The following is a 26,131-nucleotide window of genomic DNA, read 5'->3' on the forward strand; positions in this document are numbered from 1 at the left end:
AAAATTAGAATTATTTTTTTTTTTTTTTTAGCTTTTGGATGAAAATCGATCAATAATGGTTATTTTGGGTTGAAACCATCTAAACAAGTCGTCATCTCAAGTTTTTTCTCAAAAAAACTCCACTTGAAAATGGGTGAGTTTTACCAATGTCGAGTTCGACAGTAAATAAAAAGTGATGAATTCAACACTAAATAATAATGAGTTTGTCAATAAAAATTGTGAACTAGACACTAAATAAAAAAGTGTCGAGTTCAACAATAAATAAAAAGCTATGAACCCAATATAAAATAAAAAAGTACTAAGTTTGTCGATAATGAGGGGACTATTAAGAAACAAAAAGTTCATGAAATGTCTTATCAAGTTACCGTGCAAAACTTAGGGACTATTTAGAAATGAATCCCATCGCAAGGGTCTTTCGAGTAATATTCCCCTAAAAATTACTTTAGAGATGAGTGGGGACGTGTTTCTAAATCCACCCTGACTTTTTGAGTGGTAAATCAACAGCCAAGTGAGTAAAATTATTTCTTTTTTTAATTCCATCATTCCCATAAAAATAAGGGTGGTAATCTTAATATGACCCATGAATACGACTCGAAAAAAGCACAAAATTAGTGGGTTTGGATTGAACCTAAGCGGGTTTGGATCACAATCATGTTGATTAACTCAATTAGTTAGGGACATCGACCCGCTTAATCTGTGTAGTTAATGTGTCAATAATGTGTTGTGTTGACTCAAGTACAACCAGACTTGTATATAACCCATTTAAATCATGAAAGAGGAGGGATTTCTCAAATATCAATAATTATTTAAGGATTTTTATTAATATTCATTTAGGACATTTTTTGGCATATATTTTTCTATTACATTTTTCTTCCAAAATTTTAAAAACATAAAAATTATTTTTCAAATAATTAAGGATTAAACCTTTTTTAAAGAAATCATCACTAATCCACACAAAAAAAAAAACCTTAAATCCTTATTTTCTTGGTTGCATTTCTCTAAGATAATGTCATTCTCTCTAACCTACTCCGTTTACACAATTCATGAACATCACCATCACAGCTGATAGGTACCTCTCTCTCTCTCTCTCTCACTCTCACACACACACACACACACACACCACCCATCTTTCTATCACCCTCTCTCATCTTTTTCTCTTATAATTTTTTTTTGTCACAGGTGAAGACATATAAGTTTTGTACTTAGTCTATGGACATGTTTTTTTTCTTCTTTTTCTATACATCCCTTTAATTAGTTGTGATGCATTTTTTGATGATGAAATTTCATATATTTTTTGTGATACTTAATTCATGTTGGTGAATATTGATTTATGATAGTGAGACTTTATTTTTAATAATAGTATTTTATTTTTAGTGATGGAAATGAAATCTATTTTTTTCACTTAAGTTTAGACTTTTATTAAATGAATTAAATGAGTTAGGTTAAGTTACCTATTTAATAAGTGGGTTGGGTTTGGGTTTAGATTTTTCACACAATTATTAAAGAGATTTGTTATTAGCACTCCAACTTTTGCTTATTACACCCCAATTAAAAATAAGAAAAAGTTGAGGATGGCGTGCGGACAGTAGTATTCCTTTAATATTAGAATATTTCGCTCGCGATATCTCTCCCTCTTTTTTTAGAGAGAAACAAAGAATGGAGACAAACAATAAATAACATGAAGAGTCAACAACAACATCAAACTCAGAGTAGATCATGGCTAGCATTGACAAAAATCATGGTGTGAAACTATTAGTTTCTAATTTAATTGGAGTGTTATATTCATTATTCGGGTGTGATAAATTATTTCATTAATTAGGGTGTAATAAGTAAAAGTTGGGGTGCCAATAGCAACTCTCTTATTAAATGGCTTGGGTTTGGATTGGGTAAATTTTCATAAGATCCTTACCACAACTTGACCCATTGCAACCCCTACGAGAAAATGATAGAGTCAAATTATCCGAATCAACAATTCAAATAATCAATTTCGACAATTTGAATAATTGATATCAAACAATTCATATTCAAAAGTTGAGATCGATGATTAATTATCAGTGATCTCGATAATTGCAACATGTCAATCACGACGGTTTGGAACAACGGTTATCCCGAGTGAGAAACATTAAGCATGAAAAAATTGATTAATTGAATTATCGAAAGACATCCAAAAATTAGGATATATATGGAAAGAAATCCCTTTGTTAGGATTTGTTAAGTAGTTTTATCATTTTAATAATACCCTTTGCATAACTAACAATATTAGACCATCTCCAATGACAAAGCTATATTTGCCTCTTTCAATTTTAAATTTTGAAATAATAAAGTGAAAAAATATCATATTTGACATATACCTCTCCAATACTTCATTTCTAAAAGATGTCATTTATATGCTTTTGACATAAATGTGTGCACAAAACTATAGATATTTTTCATCGTGATACAAGTGAAAAGTATCTATGATTCTGTGCACATCAATGTATGAAATGATGTCAACTTCAATGTTATTCCAACATGACTCAAAATTTGGAATTCCCACCAAATTTTAAGATGTTATTGAAGATATTCTTAGTAAGCGAATTCAACTTAGGTTCAAGAATGGTATCACGAGACAGGGTGTTAGATGAAGTGTGACAATCAGAAATTAATTTTAATAAATAAGATTATTTCATAGGTTGAACAAAACTCAATGGACCATGGTCAACCAGCTAGACTCAAAGATGCCTTATTCAAAAATAAATAAAAATATAAAAAACAACCTTTGGTCCAAGATAAATCTAATATTGCATTTTTTTTTGTTTTTCATGGGTGAACCTAATATCACGAATTTTGTCAAGTAAGTTTAAATGCTTCTCCCACATTTGGACAAAATCAGAGATACACCCCATGTTTTTCAAATCTTGATGACGTACTATTGATTTAGTGTCACTGTTCATTGAAAACAAATGTGAAATTGACCGAAATGTTGTCATTTTCAATCTATTTTGCTGAAGAAAAAACCTTGATTTTTTTTATAAGGTGATTTAAATGCACACCTCCACGGTTTGGTTAATACTATAGATATCCCTGTGTTTCCAAAGTCGTGACATGCCCCCTTGACCCACATCTTCTTCCCTGAGACTATTTTAAATGATTGAAATGCCCTTGTCTTCCATCTCAAGCCAAAAAAAAATAAATAAATAAACTATTGCTTTGTTGTTTTTATTTTTAGAAAATATATGTCATATTCAAAGCTGTTAACTAAAACATATGGTTTTCTCCACCCACCCACCACCCCCCACCCACCCCAAAAAAAAATCCATTATCTTTAAACTTTTTTAAAGTATGAGAAATTATTTTAACTTATTTATCTTCAACTTTAATCCATCATTTTCAATATTATCTAAAACACTTGGAGAAAATCCTTTTATTTTTTTTACCCCAAAATCAATCATCTTCTACTTCTCCAAAAATCCTATCTCATTAGTGAGGTATGCAAGTTGAAGATGAGGGTAAAAGATTTTATCCAAGAAGTTGAAGACAACTTGTTTTGGCTACTTTTCAACAAATCATATATGCTAATTGAGGTTTAAAGGTCTAAAAAGATGATATCTTGAGCTTGAAACTAAGGTAAAATCTTGAAAGTTGAAGGTGAGCAATGATTTTGACTAGAAAATCCAAGAGGTTGAAGATGATTGATTTTGAGAAAATCGATCATTTTACTTATAATAATAAATAAATAAAAATCCTATCTGATTAGTGAGGTTTCAAGGTTAAAGAAGATAACATCTCATGATTGAAAACAAAGGGTAAAATCTTAATCTTTGAAGATGATTGATTTTGGGAAGAAAATCAAAGGGTTTTCTACTAAAAAGTTGAAGATGAGGGATTTTTGGAGCCAGTTATTTTGTTTTTTATTCTATTGGAGAAAAGTAAGTCAGGGAGGACATGTCATTAGGTTGAAAACACATAAGGTATCTCTAATATTGACCAAAAACATATAGGGGTATGTCTAAATCACCCATTTTTTATTTTTACAAAACCCTCTCTCCTTTACCATGTGGCCAAGAGATGTTTTCCTTGATGACAAATTCTATTAACTTTTTGTCTCGTTCCCATAAATACTTTGTCATTTTTGGTATAGTTACTTTGATATGATAGTTTTTTTCTTCAACGAGGTAGTTTTGCTAGAGATTTTGGATATAAGTGTGATACCGAGTGATGCCCAACACCGGTTTGACATGTGATGTAGATGACGTAAGTAATAAGAGAGAAATTTTTTCCCTCTTGTTCGCACATCCTCTGCCCACAATACTTAATTTAAGATTTCAAATCTTAAAAATGGTTATGAGGTCCACATTGATTATTATATTAGTAATCGAACACCACGATCTTTATAGATTTCATGAAAAAACTCATGGTAAAAAAAAATTCAAGTTTGATCCAAGGTGTTGCAAATGGAAGGATATAGAGTACCCAATTTTAAAATTAAAATTCAACAGTGAAAAGAACTTTTTTAATTCATAGAATTCCGTCCTCTACAACACTATGAACTATGGTATTGAATCATGTTTTAAAATGCAACAAGGTGTTTTAATAAGGACAATTCTCATTTTTCCACCATGGGTAGGAGAGAGAAAATTTATCTCTTATTGCTTACGTTATTTGCGCCGCATGTCACTCAAACCAGTGTTGGGCTGTGAGCAAAAAATCATTCGTGTAATGCCTACCTAAGATACCTTGATGAAAGTATATCCAAAACATATTAGCCAAATCCCTCCCCCCCAACCCACAAAAAATAATTTTATTCAACTTACTCAACCTATAATAGTTATAGGATTATTCTATTTGCACCCACCATTTATACATAATGCACCCACTTAAACACAATTTTGGAGTGAGATGTATTGTGTAATAGGGGTGTCAATGGGTACACATTTAAACGAAATTGATTTGGAACTGAAAACCTCGGTTCCGATTTTCTTTTTATTGGAATCAATTAGAGCAGGATCTAAAATGAAATCGAACCAATAGAAATTGGAACCGTTAAGTTCTATCCAATGGGTATCCACGGGTACTCAAAACCGATTTATGTTGTCATTTCTTTTTAAACGATGGTGGCAACCCAGGCATGTTGCATATAATCAGGTTTATGTTCTCAACTGTGGTAAGCTATTTCAAGTTCACGTTTTGCTTCAAAAAAATTAATGGTAGCAACAAGTTGTAGAGCATAGACATCACATCAACAATGATAAAGGTAGGTGATAGTTCTAAAACCAGGTTGATCCATGTTGCTCCCCACAGTCAATGGTAGCCATCGTTTGCTAAAGCCCTGTAATATAGCCACGGCATACCAGGTTGATCTATGGTGCGCCCAATGAAGGTAGTGATATCATCAGGATGACTCGTGATATAACTAGGTTTATGGGTCAGGCCATACTGGTGATATATGCTACTCCCTCCACAGTTTTAAAACTAACATGGAATGGAGATGCTTGGGTGTGTCATCTCTATCTCCTAGGCTGTGTTGTGTTTGCATTGAGAGAAGAGAAGAGAAAATAAATGAGTTTCTCTCAATTTCTCTTGATTGGATTGTTAAGTGGGGAGAGAAGAGAAAGAATCGGAGAGAAAAAAAAAAGGGTAAATTTTCTCTCTCTAAAAGTGGAGAGAAGAGGAGAGAAATGGAGAGATTTCTTTTAAGATATTTTAAAATTTCAAAATTGTCCTAAATTCTCTCCTATCAATCCAAACATGGTGGAGAGAAATTAAGTTTCTCTTCTTTTCTCTTAATGAGTTTCTTTTCTCTCAACTTCTCTTAATCCAAACACAGACTTAAGAAAATTGGGAGAGTCAAAATCCGAGATGATTCACCCAATATTTTGAAAATCTCAACCAAAATTATGGAAACTCGCCGAGCTTACTAGGTCTGACATTTTTTGCTAAATACTTATTTTAATGATTTTAATATGGGAAGTGTTGGGAGGTCCTAAAGGGAATTAAACATTATGCCAAACATTTTTTAAAATAGGGGTTAAAAGTTTCGAAATTGATTGATTTTTTGTGAGTATAATCTTTATGGTGAAGATATCATCCTTACCAAATATAGCTCATTCAGAAACTTCTAACCTTAGTTTACAAATTAAAGAATTGTGGATCATCTGATTTTTGTAAATCGTTTTTGATGGGGTTAGAAATGAAATGGACTGAATTTTGGTGAGGATGATCTCCTCATCATAAAGATCATCCTCCTAAAAAATCAGGCCATTCCAAAACTTCTAACCCATACATTGAAAAAAATGTTTGGCTCTCTTTTGGGCCTCTGAATGTCACCCTTGAAATATATGTAATCTATATAAAAACAATATTGTGCCTAGGTCATGGTTTTTAAACTTGTCTGAGACCGAGACGTATCGCCCAAGTTAACTTGGTATCGGAGCCTAACAAGACCAACTCACAATGTGTCATGAGACGACCGCGTATCGTGAGATAAGCGAATCGTCTCGGACGATATTTTCAAAAAACTCGGGCAATACAAACGAGATATACGAGACAACGCAGATATTATGTTAACTCGCGAGATAAACGAGTTATATCGGACGAGATTTTTAAAATCTCGTCCGAGTTAACCAAGACAATCGAGTTTTACCTCAATCCTCAATTATTTACCCCCAAATCGATTTTCCTCCATTATTTCTTCATCTTCTCCACCAAGGTAAGATTTTGGGAGAAAACTTCATTTTCTCCAACCAAGTTAAGCCTCAATCCTCTATTATTTCACCCCCCAAATCAATTTTTCTCTGTTATTTCTTCATCTTCTTCACCAAGTGAACAAAAAAAAGTCAAGGTTTTGAAGAAAACTTCATCTTCTTCATCTTTTGTGGTTAAGTTGATGATTTTTAGTGATTAATTGGGAGATTTGTGTTTCTTAATTTACTCTCAATATTGACATACTGAATTGGAGTATTTTATTTATTGTTCATTTATAGATTAGATTCAATTGCAGAACAGTACCCATTATCTGACTTAATTATGAAGACATAAGGTCAATGTTATTGTGTTCGGTTGTACTTCATAATCAACCATCAAGTCTTTAGGTTTCTTATTAAATTTACAATCCCAAGTAATTTTTTTGGTTTTTATCTATCTTGGATTTGAGCTTGTTTGGTAGGTGCATTAGTGCAAGTGGTTTTGGTAATTTTATTTTCATGTTTCAATAAATTTTGTGTTAGTTTCTCTTAATTTAGATATTGAATTTATAGAGAGCAACTAGAGAAGGACAATTCATGGAGGTCCCCATTTGTCAAAAAGCATTAAATACAAGAAAAAAAATACTTGCTAAAATCATTAATTTTGGATTGATCTATATGAATTTGTTTTACTCATTTGTTTGATTATTATAAATATCATCACAGATGAATAATATGTTTCTTATAGATTTTAATGGTGGTGATTTAATCTCTGTGGTTCAGAATCAAGATCTATGGTTAATTTCCAAGATGTTCATGGAAGAAAGACTTGTAAATATTTACTTTATTTATTTTGATAGGTATATTATGAAATTTTTTTTTAATTTTTTATATATATATTTTTTGTTGGGTTCATTTTTTAATAGGAATCATTTATGAATTTTCCTGAATTTTTTAGATTTTTTAAATGGTTAAAAATCATTGTCTCAATGTCGAACGAGACGAGACATATTGTCCGAGTCAACTTGGTATCAGAGCTGAACGAGACGAGACGAGACCAAATACCGAGTTTAAAAACCATGGACTAGGCACCTACAATTCGATAGAATAAATAATAATTTTTTAAGTATAAATATAAATTTAAACCAATTTAATTGGTTCCACTCGTGAGAGATATGTGACTTAGACGAGTCGAGATCAACCATTTAAATTGTCGTGACCGACGATTTGAATGTTTGATCTCAACAATTCATGTCCAATTGTCGTGATCCACAATTGCAAAAAAGATAGATCTCAACAATTAATTGTTGATCTTTATGGCACATGTTCAAACTTTGACTGATGATTTACAATTGTTGAAATTCTGGACCTCACCAATTGAAAGGAGGGTGAGGGTGCATTAAAAAAGGAAAAAAAGTTTACTAAAATGGACTATCAAGTTAGGACTTTGGAGAAAAAAAATTAGGGAGTGTTTAGAATGAAATTCCTCCCTTAGGGTTCATTAAATAATTGAGAAAATTACTTAAAGGATCCTCGCAGAATGGTTTTTTTCTAAATAGTCCATAAGTTTTGCACGATAACTTAATAGGACATTTAGTAAACTTTCTCTTTCTTATTGGTCTCTCGTTATTTGCGAACTCACCGCCGTTTTATTTATTGTTGAGTTCACCACTTTTTATTACTGTAAAACTTAATGCTTTTTAATTTAGTGTCGAGTTCACAATTTTTATTATCAAACTCATCACTATGTGCTGTTGAGTTCACCATTTTTTTAATAAAAAGTGGTGAACTCGACAATAGTAAAACCCATCCTTTTTCAAATTTTGAGTTTTTTCGACTAAAATGCATGGAAAGATCGACTAAAAACTTGAGATAAAGATTTGTTTAAATGATTTCAACCCAAAAAAAAAAAAAATCATTCTTGATGGATTTTCATCCAAAAACTAAGATAAGAAGTTAAAAAATCTTAGTTTTTTACATACATCTTCAAAATATTTGAAAAAGAGTTCTTCTTCTTTCTTAAATCCCTTCCGATAGAATAGAGTCTTTGAAACTTAACTGAGATGTCAAAAATCCAATTTTTGGATAAAAATGATGAGTTCAAACAGTTAGGGCATTTGATCATAAGAAATGTGGGAGATGAGGTCCAAAGACCATTTAGAAAGAAAAAAGTTTACTAAATGTCTTGCCAAGCTACCACCGAAAACTTAGGGTGTATATAGAAAGAAACCCTTCCATGAGGGTACTTTAAATAATTTTCCCAAATTAAAACCATGTCTACGTAGTGTAAACGGACCGGGCCTGGGTTTGGGTCAATGGACAGCTAACGGGTCGGATCAAACTAACTTCACGGATTGATACCGACCCGCTAACACGCTGAATCCTTCCATGGCTTTCTTGTGCAAAGGGCTACAATAAAACCCACTGGTATGCTCAAATCAAACCTTTAACGACACCATTTCGTAGTTTCTCCCGCAGATTTAATCTAAGAAATGAGTGTAAAATCTCTCAAATGCATCAATCTGTGTCTCTATTTTTTTATTTTTATTTTCTTGTTTGAGATTGTTCTTTGAGATAACTTCTCATGGTTTTTGCAGTCGGTCGAAGCTTTACTTAGCTCTGAAATCGAGTCAGAAAGAACACTGTAAGTCTTCAGATTTGATCTTTTTTGCTTCATGTGTTCCTTTCTTCAGATTCAGTTCTTTTTAATAAGGATTTGTAGATTTATGAAACCTAGGGCATTAGTTGTCTGATTGTGAAATTAATTTGGTGAGTGGGGTTGGCCAGTTAGGGCATTGGTTGTTCAATTATGAAAATTACAACTAAGGTTTATCTTTCACAAATTTGGAATTTTTTTCTTCTAATTTTTGACGTTTTAAGATCAAACTGGTTCGAATTGTTCACTTTTTAATAGTTGTTAATGATTGGAATCTGCAAATTTGTAATCAAGATGCGATTTTTCGTATAGGTACCCATATGTGACGGGTACGTCTGTGATAGGTATCAAATACAAAGATGGAATTCTGATGGTTGCTGATATGGGAGGTCAGTTGTTAAATTAATTACCAATATTGCTTTCATGGGCTTGCGGCATCATAATTTATTTTCAGATAATTATTATTAGTTATATAATATATTGGTATAAGTAAGTATTTGCAATTTCATGATCTTGTAAAAAAGTTTGGTTTCACGATCCGTATAGAAGAAATGTGTCACTTGCAAGAGACAATATGTTCTTAGTGAATTTTCTAATTACATGTCGAATGGTTAGGCCCATTAATGTTTCTCTTATTTTAGAGAAACAAATGATGAGAATGGAAAACATAAGGAGCGAAGGGAGAAGGATTTCTTAGGTAGATGGGATTGGGTTTGTAGTTTACCTGAGTAATTGTGTCAGGTGTGGGTTTTATGGTGTCTTTGAGGCTTTATTCTACAAGGTTTAGCGGGTTGTTCATCTTTTATGTGCCTTCCCTATAAAGCTAGCTTGGGAGGGGTAGACCAGACTTCCTTTCATTATTGTATTTCCGAACAAGTTCCTGGATGACAGGCCCAAGGGTTTTCCCTTCTTCTTTGTTGGTCTCCTCGACTGCTTTTTAATAAAATTATTTTACCTAAAAAAATAAACCCTTGAGAGACATACTAAGAAATGGAATGAAATACATTTGCATTTACATTTATACTACACAATAGGAAGCTTTGGAGAGGAAGCCGGGAAATTTTTATGAGTGGACTTAGGTGGATCTTCCATAGAGGAAGACTACAGTGGATCACGCAAATTAACTTCGACAAACAATTGACTGATCGTTTTCTAAGAATACATTTTTATAGGGGCTTGAACAACATGGTATGAGGGTGTGTCTTTTATGATATATATTTTTTTTGATAATCAAAAGATTATATCAAAAACCAAAAGAGAAAACGCAAAAAGGCTCTACTATTGAGAGGACACGCTGACCGAGCAACTACACGCAACAAAATAAAATAGGAAAACATGAAAGACCCTTAACTAATTCTTACAGAAAATTAAATCCCATTCAAAGAACAACCCTTTGTACTCTTTACAAACCGAGGACTAATGATATAAAGCATTTGTTAGAGAAATATGTATTGCTTGTTGTAGAGGGACATGGAGTGATTGAGTTGGTGCCTATATCACAGCTGATAATTTATCCATATTTTAAAGTTTTCTGCATGTAAACTCTAAACTCCAAATATGGCTTTCTAGTAGTGTGCATGTAATATTTTAAATTTTCTTTACTTACTACTTTATAATTCTAAAAAAAATGTTTTTATATTTTGTTCTATGTGAATTCATCAATGGATTGTGATAGGTTCCTATGGATCAACTTTGCGCTACAAGAGTGTGGAGCGAATGAAACCCATTGGAAAACATTCCCTTCTTGGTGCGAGTGGAGAAATAAGTGATTTTCAGGAGCTCTTACGTTATCTTGATGAACTTATGTAAGTATGTGTCTATATGTTTTATGCTCAATTGTAAGGAGTTGAAGACTTGATTATAAAATTCTTCTGTTTTCCATTTTCTATGATTTCAATTTCAATTTGCAGTATGATCATCCTGCATTTGGAGGCTTTCATTATAATAATTGATTGATGATTTTGGGCATTTTGGAAATTGCAGCATATATGATAATATGTGGGATGATGAGAACTCATTGGGCCCTAAAGAAATTCACAACTATTTAAACCGGGTGATGTATAATAGGCGTAACAAATTTAATCCTCTTTGGAACTCACTTATTCTTGGCGGAATAAAAAATGGACAGAAGTATCTCGGCACGGTAATGTTATAGTAATGTTGTACTGTTCATTGATTTTACAATCTTCTGAACTTTTGTTCTTTTTAATTATCAGATATATTTCTCTTTGACGTGACTAACATGGAGTCCTGATTGTTGTAAATGTTGTATAGGTCAATATGATTGGTGTACATTTTGAGGACAATCATGTAGCAACTGGATTTGGAAATCACCTTGCACGGCCAATCCTTCGTGATGAATGGAAGGAGGACTTGAGCTTTGAAGATGGTGTTAAACTGCTAGAGAAATGCATGCTTGTGCTTCTATATCGTGATAGGTCTGCCATCAACAAACTTCAGGTGTGGTTGTTTTCTCAGTTTGTTTTGCTAGATTATTTCAGGTTTTTTTGGTAATCCTTAAACATTAATATGATAAGTTATGAGTTTTGAAATGGTTATGGTATAAAAACCTTGTAAATCAAATAAAGATATGCTATCTCCATGAAATTCTGCATTATTTTTCTTTTCCTTTTGGCTTTTGATAAGGAGGAAAAACTAATTGAAATTCACATTAATTTAATGTACTTTTGTCACATATGCATGGGACATGCCCATTGGCATCCATGATGAAACTATGGACGCAAGTGCAAGAATGGTCTATGTGACTCACCCAACAACATGACACTAAGGTCAAATGTACCAATTTGCCTTTTCCACATTGTTTAAATATTGCTTCGTTTATATACATAAATACATTATCATAAGGTATATATGCATGAAGGTGCACGCTTGCTAAATTGTTTTAAGTCTGTGAGTGTTGATACCATGACCTGGGTTTAAAAGCCGCTTTCATTGTCTAATTACTAACCACTAACTCATTTGTTTATATAAAATAAAGGTATAAATGCACCATTTTTATCTTTGATCAGTTTTTAATTTTTATTGGTATTATAGGTAGTTTTTTCTCGAACAAATTATTATTTGTTTTTGTTTGTTTATTTATTTTTTTTTAACTTTTAACCGACGAAGACTGGAAATTTTAATTTTCAATTATCCAAGCAATTGTTTTATGAATTTCTTTGTGGTGATGTATCTTATGTTCAGCCACTTGGCTTTATGGACAATTTCCTAGCAATCTGATTGATGGATGACCTGGGGTTTGAATCCTATTAGCCACATGGATTGGGTGAATGTGTGCCTTTTTGTGTAAGAGACTTGATCCTATTCTTAACTTCTCATTCTGGTTGGAGCCATAGAGGTAGGGGTTGTGGCTAGTTCCAAGAGAAAAAATTTTGAAGTCCAACATGTGCTTTAATTAAATGAATAAATGTTGTATTAGATAGTTTCTTGGATGTGGAAGATTTTCAACAAGCTTTGGTTTCATATTTCAGGTTGATTCTTCAATCATTCTTAATAAGCCAAAAATTGGGAAAAAAATCTTCCTCCCAAATTACTGGTGGTTATGAAACCAATTAATTTTGCAACTCCGTTCCCCTCATTCTCATCATTTCTTCATTTGCAACTAAGCTGACCTTTGGGGTAAATGGAGGTTGTATTGGATTACTCAGTTGTTGCTCAGGAATGGGTTTGCTTCATAGTTCTTGCTCCTATTCACCTAACTAGGGTACTAGTGTGTTTCCTTCTTTGAATGCAACAGTGAATTTGGTTGCACACTGGAGTTTTGATTAACTCATCGTGGATGGGTCTCCCACACTCCTTGAATATCTATTAAAAAGTAATTAAAATATATGTGACAAGTGAACACATTTGTGAAACTGTTGAAGTAACGGGATAGACAATACAGTGAGGTAGAGTTGATTGAGACAGTTTTGTCATGTGCAACAAAGACCAATTACAGCATTATTGAGAAAAAAAACATGTAGGTTGAAGGTTTTGAAAGATATGGGGACACTTAACGGAAGATATAGCTTTAGATAGAATTGAATGTAAGAACAAGATTCAGTGAATTCCCCTGGTTATTGGATATGGCTTTGATGATGATGAGTAAACTAATCCATTTGATGACTAATAATCTATCTCTGATAAATGGTAACTTTTCATGTCATCAAAGAATTTATTAGCTCTCATAATTTTATTTTTTGTATAACCTACATATATTTGTGTGGTGTAAGAGAACAGGGGATTGAGTTGGGTATGTTTATTTTTTATTGGGTCCATTTGTTATATAGTAAAGATCACTTAGGTGGGTCCATGGATCCTATTAAATTTGGACCATTCGATCTTACCAAGTGTCATACCTAAATATTCTCATAAATACACACCTGTAAGTAGAAGGTATATAGTGTTGATCATAGGCATGTGCACACAATTTTTCACTCTATGTCATGTTTCGTAATGGATCTAATCTTTATAATGGTTTATTGATCTTTGTAGATCCTTGTTTGGTTAGAAATAATTGAATAGAGTTTGGTATTTTGATTTGTAGAATCCTTGTAAAGGTCACCTTGGTTAATCTTACAGACTGATTGAAAATTGCAGATAGCAAAGATCACTGAAGAAGGAGCGACTATCTATCCACCTTACGCCTTGAAAACTTTCTGGGGTTTCTCTGCTTTCCAAAATCCAAGTAAGGGTGCTGAAGGATCATGGTAGTTAGCCAGCTCGATAGGTCCCTTGACATTCTCAATTCCCAGATATAAGTAGTAAATGTGAAAGAATTATTTATTGAAACTTATGCGGCGTCTTGATGTCTGTTTAGACGATAGATTCCTTCTTCTTGATGTTGAGGTTTTATTTTCAATGCATCTAAAATTCTCTAGGAAACATTTTCTACTTTGATGCAGATGCTATTTCCATACCAGTACACCCAGCAGCATGTCATCTTATGCAGAACAAACCAGTTAGATGGCCATGTCAGTTCATTTTATTGCATTATTTAGGCTCATAATTGAATGCTCAGGAAAGACTATATATATATATATATATATATATATATATATATATATATATATGGGTAAATTCCCAAATAATTACCTAAGTTTTCAAACATGTGGCAAGTGTTACATGTGTTGACACGACACCACATAATGTTTGACAAAATGTTATCAAATTGTCAACATTAGCACGACTTTGGAAATATCAAAAACTTTTGTAATTATTTGGGGATTTACTCTCTCTCTCTCTAAGAGGAAGAATTTTTGAATCTGATAAGGTCTAACAACACCCACTATCTTTTAAAATTTTGATTGATGAATCGACCTACTATTAGTAACATGGATTAGCTTAACAAGTATTGTGTTAATTATGACCAAACAATTTTTTATTGATATTGTTATAGATTAGTTATACATCTCTTTAAAATAAAAAGTTAGATGTTTTGATTCTAAAGATTGATCATTTTACATTAAATGAGAACTGTATGTTAGGGTATTCACTTTATTATAATAATATTTCAAATATATTGGATATGGATTGATTCGCAATCTTCTTCGTGGGTGTTTGAACGTTTTAAGAAACCAGAAATATTGAACAAAAGGACCATTTATTACATTTACAATATATACATTTGAAACAGGTGATGATGATGCACCATCACCTTATATTCAAGCATCATCTGCATCACTACCACCAATCTGAGATTCATTACCGACCCAGTAGTGGCTCCCATCAGGGCTCGATATCTTATACCTGCTTGAAAAGAAAATCCAATCTGAAACACTCGATAACAATTAAATTTTGAAACCAATTATAACAACTTGTTATCCTACCCACCTCTCAAGTATGAATTTCCCTTCTTTGTACTTTTGTTTCATCTCATGGGCAGCTTCCTGAAATAAATAATTACATACAAATCATAATAATAATAATAATTATTATTATTTTTGGAAATTATATTTAAGTATCTAGCCAGGTTTTTGATCCATGGTATGTGGTGTAAACTAGGGCTGCAACTCGATCAACTGCCCAACCCGACCTCGGGCATAAAATGCTCAACCCAACCCAAGTCAGGATGTTTCAGTCTTCATCAATACTAGATAATTTAGTAATAATAATAACTTAAATAAAGATAAGAGGTATGAAAAAAATAAAAATTTACAATTATTTGTCCCAAAAATGATAATGATGATTAACTATAATTTGAAATGTGAATTGTGAATGAGAAAGAAACAAAAATATTTTATAACCATATTAAGTTAGGTTCGGGCAAATTGGGCAAAGTTCAGGTTTGGACAATCCGATGTCTTAAGCCCGAACCCAACCCGATTTGAATTAGTCAATTATTGTTTTTTTTTTTTTTTTTTTGCATAAACCCAAGACCAAATCCTAAATAATTGTGCCCAAACCTAACCCAAGGTCGGTCAGAACCCATCAGGTTCGGGTTTGGCCCACCCATGCAGCCCTAGTGTTACCAAACACAAAGACTTCACCACCTTATTGACGTGGCTCCTTCAAAGGTGAGGAAGGTAACAAAAGATTGAACCTTTACCAATTGGTATACAAATCTTAACTTTTAAAAGCTCTGCTTCCTAATCTTACATATTTCCACCCAAGATTTGATCCACAGCCGACGCAGAATATGTCGGCAACAGTGTGCATCCCCGTTAGCATCATCCGCTCTTCTTTCTCTCCGACCGAGACATTCACACTGTCAAGCATTGGGAGGGAGACAATGCATCAATCTTATCCTCCAAATGTGCAAAATAGATAACAATGCTTCAAAGACATGAACAGACTATATGTTTTGTCTAGGAATGCATGGGACTGTGTTACCTTTGGTGGTGTAAGGTGTGAGAAAGAGCATATATAGCTTATTAGACAACATTAGGTGTTTGATATAGATGTAAATGAGCACATCAAGTAGCTTAACGAGTTATTAGCATATACTTCTGACATGCAACACTCGTACGAGAAATAAAAACCCTGTTTCTCATACGATAGAAACGAGAAACTATGCATATGTGAATCAACTTAAATGGCATTTAACATATGTGAAGCACATAGAAAATCTAGAAATACTTACACGTTATTGAAGAGATAAGCCTTCCCATGCTTGCTATGGAAGGCCTGTATAAAGGAGAGGCAAAACAGTGAGTCAGAATGTTTGCCCGTCAATCAACTAGCATGTACTAGACACTGAAACACAAGTGAAAAGAGAGAGCTGCTATTAGCACCCCAACTTTTAGTTATAACTCACCAATTCAAAGGTAAACAACTCCTTATAATTACAAAAGAATTGGTGTGTTGTAAGTAAAAGTTGGTGTGACAATAGAATTTCTAAAAATAAAATAAAAATAGACATCAATATGCAAGACAAGCATCATGTGGTTAATACATGTCAGTTTCAATTTCAAATAAAGTTTTGTCCTCTACAATAATAATCAGAAGGATTTAGACACAAAGTACAAAATAAAAAAACAACAACATACAATTCAGTAGCAGCTTGCAATAGAAGAGAATGGGATCATGCTTTAAATTCCAGCAAAAGATAAATGTAAAAGTCAGAGCACAACATGATCAGTTGAGATATCCACTTCTAAGAAACAACACATAAAGTAAAAGCAACAACATTATTATTTTTATATAAAAAAACATTGTACAATTAAAGCAACCATTTTGCATGTATAGTGGGTTCTTCAAGGATAGAATACCAAGGTTTATGTTTTTGTCAAATTTTTTATGTTCTAGTTTTCATAACCAAGGGTGGCACAATGCACGACTTCATGAACGAATGGCAAACTGGCTTCTCATTCGCTCAAACTTTATTTGAGTGCCCAAGCAGGCTTTGTCTTTCCAGCATTATCTACTTATTCATCCAATCAGAAGGCAAATTTTACAAATAAATTCTCTATTAACCTAAGTAGAATATTCAGCTGTGACGATTTTTCACATCAACAGTTCGCAACATATGTAAGATCAGAAAATGAAGTTTGACACAAATTTGGTTACAAAAATAGTCAAAGACAGGAACGTCACAAGAACGGTGACTAAGTTTAAAAATGGATACATATAGATACACACGCCCATGGTTTGATATAAACCCATCGTAGGAATTAGTGACAATATACCGCAAAGCCAGAGTGTAGTAAGGTTTCATAAAAGCATGGAAAGCTTTTTTATTTTGAAAAATATTTAAAGACGGAAAAACGTAACATGTATTATAAAGAAGAGGTTCTATTTTGCGTTTTCGTTCTTTCCAAATGCCCCAGTTCATGATGAGAGACTTGAATTTATTTACTCTCTTAGCCTCTTGAAGTCTAGTCTCTTAAAAAAGACTTAAAAACACAAATTTTCAATGATTTCAAAGCTCTGGGGCAAGTACATCACAACTAGTGATCAACACCATAACTACCTCTTAGTAAAAATTATTACTTTTCTACAAAAACTACTGCAACATCTTCTATTTGAATTCAAATAGTAATTACTAACTTTCTGCTCTATAGAGGTAGTTATGGTGTTGATCACTAACCAAAGAAATTAATAACCCAGAACACTGACACAAACAAAGTATCACAAAAAGAGACCACAAAAGCCAAACTCAAATCAAACAATTCCAACTATTTTGTTATTTTTTGACTCTAGTTGATAATTCTGCACCAAAAAATAAATAAAAATGAAAACTAATTTAATTCCCTCAATTCCCCTAATTTTATTCATTTTTTCAAAAAAAAAAAAAAAAACAAACACACACACACACACACACACACACACACACATACACACGCACACTCCTCTAGTAATAGAAAAATGAGGAAAATGTAAAGAAACCTGCAACAATCACAAAAGCCTAAGAACAACCCAACAACTTAACCAATTAAAAAGGAACTAATCACAATGAAATTGTCTACAAAGAGACAAAACTCAAGATGGGTTTTCTCCAAATCAATCAAAGAAACATCTAATAATCACAAAAATCCATCCCTTGAAGGAACCCCGTGTATAATAACAGAAAACTATATAAACATATAAAGACTTAACTTTTAAATAACAATTTTTTTATATTAAAAAAAAAAAAAAAAGGACTAATGGATTGTCACAGTAAGAGGAGATGAAACCTTGGAATAAATGTCCTCGCAGAGAGCGAGATTAGTCTGACAGTGTTTGCAACTGTAGATCCTGCCTTCTAGATTGATCAAATAAAGCAAACCCATGTCTCCTCTCCCTCAAAATCAAGCAACGAATCTCCACTTGTTCTCTTCTTATCCTCTCAATAAAACACAGATACTTATAAAGGGAGAAGAAAAACAAAACCCAGAAAGAAAATTTTCGAAAAAAAAAAACGAAGATCAACGCTAGTAGATAATCCAATATATTTTTCTATTAATTATCTGAAATGCCACGTGTCAGTTCATGATTTTTCCCTTATTGAAAAGTTGAATTTCGGGGTAATCCTCGCAATCCATGATGAAAAATAATTAGACCAGATTAGATCAAGCGATTATTGATGCATTGTCATAAGGTGCACTAAGATTCACCACATCATTTCTATGGAGATTAGAATCATATTATTAGGGATTTGATTTGATTATGATTAGATTTGGATCACATATGCCGGATTTGTTTTTCTTTACAAATCCGTTGATCAATTGAGTTTTATCCTTCGTTATGGTATCAGAACAATCCATTAATCTTCTGATCAAAATCTAAGATCTTGGTGTCCTCTTAATGGGAGGTGCCATCGCTACCTGTCCAATCAATGAGTTTAGCATCACCACCCTATGGATTTGAATGCATGGGTGTCACACTCATGTTTCAAATTCTTTCACTAGAATTACATACATTTTCAAAATATTTGAAAAAATTCTTGAAAATAGTTTCTTATTTCTTAAATCTTTTTTGAAAAAATAGAGTCTTCGAAACTCAATTGAGATGTCAAAAACACAATTTGTTGATGAAAACGATGAGTTTGAATGGTTAGGGCCTTCAATTGTGAGAAATGTGGGAAATGAGGTCAAGGGATCATTTATAAAGAAAAAGTTTACTAAATGCTTTGTCAAACAATCGTTGAAAACTTAAGGACTATTTAGAAAGAAGTCACTTTGCAAGGGCCCTTTAAGTAATTTTCCTTATAAATTAAGGGTCTTGTTAACATGTGCCTTTAGGGTACACATTAAAGTGCAATAAATACACGTTGGAAATTGGATTTTGTACTGAGAATGACTTCGAAAAAAATTATTTTTTACCAAAATACCCTTAGATTCCATTTTCAAAGTCTATTTATTGCACTTTAATAAATTAAATGTGGTGTTTGGGTGAGGATATTAATCATTCTCTTTGCCTTTTTTTTCTTTATTTTTTAAATTTTAATTTTTTTGATATAATAATTTTTTGTAAATCATCCTATCAAACTAACCATATTAACCTTCCCCTCCCTTCCTTTTTTCTCTCTCTCTCTCTCTCTCTCTCTTTTTCTTTTTCTTTTTCTCTTTTTTTTTTTTTTTTTGGAATTTTAGTAGACCACCTCACAACTTTAATAAAAGTTGGGGTGCTAATAGAGGCTCTCTCTTTATTTTTATTTTTTTGGGTTTAAGATTTTATATGAATCCAATCATAAATGTAAACAACTATTGAAATTATTTGAATGATATAATGTTTTGTAAAGATAATAATTTAAGCAAAAGTGCAAAACATTTGTTATATTTGAATGGTGTGTTAATCTTTAATTGGGATGTGATAAATACTCTTATGAAATTGAAATTATAGAAATGCCTATAATTTAAATCACCCTCACCTTATCAAGCTCATCATCCTCAACCTCAAATCTCACTGTTCTCAACATAACATGTAAACTTATTATAAAATGTTCCTTTTTGAACTAAACCCAAGAAAATTGTAATCACACATCCCTAAAATCATGTTGGGTACTTTCAAAATTATAAAATTATCCTCTTTTTTTTTTTTTTCTTTTTAATATTTAAAATCACCATTTAATTAATATTTTAAATTACAAATAATAATTAATAGATTATCATGCTTACTATTGTCAACTAGGGACTTAAACACTTGAGCAATAACGCCATAACATCATTGATCTTGTGATTTAGTTCCCCACACTGAAATTAATCTACGATGAGATTTTTGGAATAAGTCATTGATGATAATTGTCAATTTGAGAATAATCTTTAGAGTTGGGAGGAATCAATGTCGATGATCATCTTAGAAACATATATAAACAATAACATTACGCTTTTCGATGTCAAATATTATAGAGTTTTTACAAGATAAAAATACATAATAGATCGATCAGATGCATCAAAGTCTCACTTTAAGCAAACAACAAAGATAGAAGCCAAACTTAAGAGGAAGAGAAGGTGTCAAAGATGGTAGTATGAAGTGGGTCACTCAAGTGGGTAGCCCAATTGTTAAGTGGGCCTTTTCCGGTGGCAGCGGCTTGGACCGCGAACCCAAGGAAGCCAACCATGGCTAGCCTAGCATGCTTGATCTCTGCCAATTGAAGTGTCTCCTTCTTCTCTGGGTCAGCGGCTAAGCCAAGTGGGTCGAAGAATGGTCCGCCCGGGTACAATCGCTTTTCTGGGTCAAGCTCCGCATTCCTTTGGAACTCGATGTATCCGATAACGAGGACCTCGATCCATATCAATGTGGTCATGGAGAAGGGAAGGGGAAGGCCCAAGTAGGAAGAACCCTCAACCAGCTCTACCTGAAAATTTTGTGAAACCAGAATCAATTTATATATAGGGATGTCGGGCCTACATTTCCTGGCCCACCAAAAAATAGTTTATCTTTTTTCTTTTATTATTTTAAATTAAATTAAATAACCTGATTATAATGTTCCAACACTAGAAATTCTCAAATAATACTATTAATGGAATCCCATCCAATCCAATATTAGACTAAAAATACTTTCGTGTGTAGTTCATGGGTTAAAAAGGAACTAAGTCAAAGTCAACTAATGCTGACCAAATGAGTTGTTCAAGAATTCATATCCTCTTTGATTGGGCCCAAAAAAAAAAAAAAATTTGTTATAATGATCATTATTTTGAAAATCTGGTCCATATCAACTCGTTTAAAACAGTTTTTGTAATAATTTAGTTTATAATATATAATTTTTACTATTTTTAAGAGTAAATTACAAACAAAAAAAAAAATTGAGAAAAATTATAAAATTCCCATTCTATTCATTTGCATAAATTATCTTTTTTCAGACTTAATTTTTTTTTTTGCAATATAAGAAAAAAAAAAATGTTTAAAATGATTGAAAGACCCCCTTAATATTTAATTATTTATTACTAGCCATCACATTTTGATAAGGATATTTTTGTAATTTAACCTTTTTTTTTTTTTTTTTTTTGATGAAAATGTTTAATTTCTTTGCTGGAATGGGAGTTTTATAATTTCCAGCGAATGTCTTAGTAAATTAGTCAATTTTTTTAAATCTTTATAATATTTTATCAAACTCGATTTAGAGAGTTTGACTAGGCAGAGCGGATCGGTTGATTCAAACCGGGCTCGATGCCGATCCCAAACCATAGTGTAGACATCAAACCAAGGATCTTTGTTTATTGGCATAATATAATGCCACGTGGATCTTCTATCCAATCAATTGATACCTAACGATTAGAAGCAAAAAAGTGTGCACAATATGATACCACATTACACTATATCATTATCTCTAAAATAAACAGTATATTCGGGTTCCGGTTCAAATTCTCGGGTTACAATTACATACCTTTCCCGCGTCTTGCCAGGTAACACCAGTGAGTGACTCAACAGCGAGTGCACCGAGTGTAGCAAGCATGGCCCACCTCCCATGAATGAGTTCACACTCACGGAATCTTTGCAACCCAAACACCTCTGTGTAAGGTTGGAACGGAGTCGATTTCACATCAGCACTCTCGAACCGAGTCCCAATGACGTCACCCGCCAAGTTCTTCGCTATGTTCTGGTCCAACGAATCCAAATCGTACTGCAAGTACTCAGCCGGTTTACCCAACCCAAATGGGTCAAACCCGTAATCACCCACTAAACTCCCATCGAGCCACTCGGGCGCTTGTGCACCTGGAAACCAAAGTGGCCGATCCGTACTCGGTTTCGAGATCTTCTTCGGAGCAGCTTTTTTCTTGCTTCCGAATCCGAATCGGGCTTGGAATTTGCCCGAGTTCGAGTGGACGTCGTACAAGCGAGTTCCCAAGAAGGATGACGTGGCAGCGGCTGTAGTGGTAGCCATGAGTGGTGGTTGAAGATGAAGGGTTGAGAGGTTTGATTGTGGTGGTCCGGATTATAATAGGTGATCGGATTATAGGTTTTATGGATTTTATGGTTTATCCATGGTGGTGATTTTTGACCGTTAGATGTGATGAGCGTATCCATCTAATGGATGTAAGAGTCTCAGCCTTATCTTTGCCTTATCTGTTAGAAGAGGTTATTTTCTTGTGTGTGTGTGAGTGGCAAGGCACGTACGTAGGTTTTGTGGTTGTGGTTGCACGCTTTGAGAAGATCTTTAATCATTCAATAATGCTCGACTGACTTCACAATTGACGTCGATTCACACTTTGATGACGTGGATATTACTCTGACTTTAGACTAGATTGAAACTAGATGGATGTTATAAATCCAAAAATGATTTAATAATCAATTGATTTCAAATAGATCAATAAATGGGCTCAATCTAGACTACATTATAGGCTCGAACATTGGTTAGTCCTTCAATTGGGCCTGAAAAATAAAATATGCTTTTACGGGCTAAGGTGAGCTTGATCAATGAAAATTTATAGATTCAAGTAAGGAGATTGATCAAGTTGATCTCAACCATTTGATTTAAGCTAAATGGGCCCTTAACATGGAGATTGGGTTCATTTTCAGCCAATGGGCTTGGATTGTGATACCCATAGTAACAGCCAATGATGAGAGTTTTTCTCACTTTTTTTTTTTTTAACCCAAAGAAAGGAAAGCTTTAGGGCTTCTTGATCCAGGGCCTGAGTAATGTAATGGGCTAATTATTTAATTAAATTTTCTAATCTTAGTTCAAACAATTTGATGAACTTACCTTTATGCCCTTGAGTTGAATGTAAATTTCACATCAACGTTAAATAGCAAATTTTGACTCAACAATATATAACCATTTTAGTAAACAAATAATTGTGAAAACAGGCATTTGATTATTTTCATAAATTTAAAAAAAAAAAAAAAAATGGCACGATCAGTTGTTTTTTAGAAATATTTGTCATTTTCATAAAGCACCCTAAAAATAATATTTAACTCAACTAAAACAGTCCCAATGTACCAAGGTGTGCAATATGCTCTAATTCACTGAAATTTTAAATGTAACCATGATCACAATATTTGCAAGCTGAACAAGCAATCATTTGAACTGAAGGATCATGTCGAGCCTACAAAGCTTAGAAAATGTTACAGATAATTAAATATAAAATGTGAATGATGAAGACCATGATGAGATAATCTTGCTCAGGTCCCATCAAATTCCCCTATAACATAAATGTTTATGTACAATTGCCTATAAATCTCGCCCACCATAACGTCTCTGCCTTTGTTGAAACGAATGTAGAGCCTCTAAAAAGTCGACCTCTCCAAAATCGGGCCATAGTGATTTTACAAAGAATAGTTCTGTGTAAGCCAATTGCCACAACATGAAGTTACTCACCCTAAGCTCACCACTAGTGCGAATAAGTAAATCTGGGTAAGGGAACTCTGTACAATTTGTTTGTAGTTCCTGTTCTATTAGGGACTCACTTATTTCTTCTGGTTGAACCAAACCATCCTTGACTTTGTAAGCTATGTTTTGGCATGCTTGCATTATGTCGTACTGCCCACTATAGCTTACCGCTACAATAAGTTGAAGTCGAGAGTTGTTCTCGGTCATCTCCTCTGCGTCGGTTATCAGTTTTTGTAGGGACTTCGGAAGCTTAGAAGAATCCCCAATTACAGATATTTGAATGTCTTCTCTGTGCCAAACCAAACCAAACCAAACAACCAAAACTGGGCTTAATGTCATTGCTACAGAATCTCCCTTAGAGAGGAACAAGAACTCAATAATCTTTCTAGAGATGATATACAACCAAACAACAGCAACAATAATGGCAAAGATGATGGCATATGATTATAACGAACACAATGTCCATACATAGATACCAATGTTGAAGAATTAAGTCCATATACACTAAAATTGAAATCTAATTGAGATCACATTTGCACTTCTGATGGAACCTAATGTTATGGTTGTGGAGCGTGATGGTACTGGTCATTAAGGAGGTTCTCTTCATCAAGTCACGCGTGTCCCTGGTCGAGCTTGGTGTTGAGATTGTTAGGGTGTTGGAGGGTGCTAACACACCCCTGCCCGGAGGTGGGGGTGTGGGTGTGAAGCCCCAAAAGAAATTTTCCTGCGGGTATTTTTGTAACTTCACCAGTATTATGTAAAACCCTAGTTATGTGGACGTACCTTAGTCTTGAAGGAACGACGTAAAAATCTCAATTTGCAATTTTTTTTTTTGGATTCGTTTCTTGGTTCAATGACCCGTGTTTTTCTTAACACCTAATTCAACAGAACAAGCATACAAGCATTGGATTTCATTTTCATATGCTGCAGACATTCAAATCCTACTAAAACAGTCAACAACGATAGCTTGAATGATTCGGTTCTGGAATATCCACCTGACTGATATAGTCATCTGCTGCAGCAATTGATTTCAATTACTAAATTTATCGAAAGCTGTTTATTTCGATGTAAATGACTAGTTTTTAACCATTTTCCTAATTTTTGGAAAAAAATTGAATTTTTTGTTAGGGGTTCCCTTAATTACTTGACTTCATATCACATATAAAAACCCATTTGATATCAATAGCTTTCAACAGAAGTACTAAACCAAAATTTCCCAAAACATAGCAAATTTTAACTATCTAAACCATAAAAGTTTTCAGGTTTAGGAACTAATTTACTACCCTAAAACCCCAAATTCAATCCAAATAAAACAAACCCATTTCAATTCAGTAGTTTTTTCAGGAAATTACCTCATGAAATTCTTGAGCTCAGCTTCCACCACTCTTTCAAACAATCTCATTAAGAATTCAACCTCAACCTGTGTAACACAATTAACCAACTAAACAAAAATTCAACAAAAAAATAAAAAACAAATTAAACAAACAGAACAAAATACTGACTTTAGGGCGATTCCAATTATCATAGGAGAATGCGAAAACGGTGAGAACCCTAATTCCCAATTTACAACAATTCTCAATTAGGTTTCTAAGAGCTCGAACACCTGATTCATGACCCAAAGATGATGGCGACCCTCGCCTCCTAGCCCACCTCACGTTCCCATCCATGATTACAGCAACGTGTTTTGGCATGAATTCTCGATGGAGACCGATTGGCAAGATTCCTTCCACAGCATCAGAGATTCTTTCTTTGGGTTTTTCTTCTAATTTTTCTGGTTCTTCAACGATTAAATCAGTTGCAGAAGCAGAAAGACGAGATTTGAGGAGAGAAATTGAAGATTTTGTGCTGTCGAGAAATGGAGGATGATGGATTGATGAAACTGGTTTCGATTTGTGAGGAGAGAAGACTCTGGTTTCGATTGGTGGGAGTGGGAATTTCAGAGAAACCATTCTAATGGTTAGGGTTAGGGTTTAGGGTTTGAGCTCTGGAGGAGCCCAAGGCCAACTGATTGTCTGTTTCTGCTCTCCTAGGGCATTTTCCTGTACGATATCCAGTGATTTGTACGAGAAGTTATATTGCCACACCAATATATTATTATAAAACACCAATTTGATATCTAAGTCT

At 33.4% G+C, this 26,131-nt stretch overlaps 4 protein-coding genes across 4 annotated transcripts; 1 reads left to right on the forward strand and 3 right to left on the reverse strand.

The window, feature by feature from the left end:
* Positions 1-9,054: 9,054 nt before the first annotated feature.
* Positions 9,055-14,202, forward strand: LOC147395590 (proteasome subunit beta type-4-like). The gene is made up of 7 exons (XM_086450520.1): positions 9,055-9,160; positions 9,260-9,306; positions 9,631-9,707; positions 10,994-11,123; positions 11,302-11,461; positions 11,593-11,778; positions 13,918-14,202. Exons 1-7 carry the CDS (start codon positions 9,155-9,157, stop codon positions 14,029-14,031), a joined length of 720 nt encoding a protein of 239 aa, XP_086306646.1. The 5' UTR covers positions 9,055-9,154; the 3' UTR covers positions 14,032-14,202.
* Positions 14,203-14,903: 701 nt separating this feature from the next.
* On the reverse strand, positions 14,904-18,633 carry LOC147395591 (protein yippee-like). Its single transcript, XM_086450521.1, has 5 exons — positions 18,432-18,633; positions 16,400-16,443; positions 15,916-16,024; positions 15,151-15,206; positions 14,904-15,066 (listed from the first exon to the last, which is right to left on the reverse strand). The coding sequence occupies exons 1-5, from the start codon at positions 18,525-18,527 to the stop codon at positions 14,982-14,984; spliced, it is 390 nt and encodes a 129-aa protein (XP_086306647.1). The 5' UTR covers positions 18,528-18,633; the 3' UTR covers positions 14,904-14,981.
* Positions 18,634-20,545: 1,912 nt separating this feature from the next.
* On the reverse strand, positions 20,546-22,621 carry LOC147395592 (chlorophyll a-b binding protein CP29.2, chloroplastic-like). The gene is made up of 2 exons (XM_086452121.1): positions 22,064-22,621; positions 20,546-21,034 (listed from the first exon to the last, which is right to left on the reverse strand). The coding sequence occupies exons 1-2, from the start codon at positions 22,559-22,561 to the stop codon at positions 20,672-20,674; spliced, it is 861 nt and encodes a 286-aa protein (XP_086308247.1). The 5' UTR covers positions 22,562-22,621; the 3' UTR covers positions 20,546-20,671.
* A 983-nt stretch (positions 22,622-23,604) lies between these two features.
* On the reverse strand, positions 23,605-26,038 carry CPT4 (Undecaprenyl pyrophosphate synthetase family protein). The gene is made up of 3 exons (XM_086452120.1): positions 25,510-26,038; positions 25,360-25,427; positions 23,605-24,296 (listed from the first exon to the last, which is right to left on the reverse strand). Exons 1-3 carry the CDS (start codon positions 25,954-25,956, stop codon positions 23,849-23,851), a joined length of 963 nt encoding a protein of 320 aa, XP_086308246.1. The 5' UTR covers positions 25,957-26,038; the 3' UTR covers positions 23,605-23,848.
* Positions 26,039-26,131: the final 93 nt, after the last annotated feature.

The sequence above is a fragment of the Akebia trifoliata genome, chromosome 8 (genome assembly GCF_017979445.1).
Source record: "Akebia trifoliata isolate Shusen 1 chromosome 8, ASM1797944v1, whole genome shotgun sequence".
Lineage (NCBI taxonomy): Eukaryota > Viridiplantae > Streptophyta > Magnoliopsida > Ranunculales > Lardizabalaceae > Akebia > Akebia trifoliata.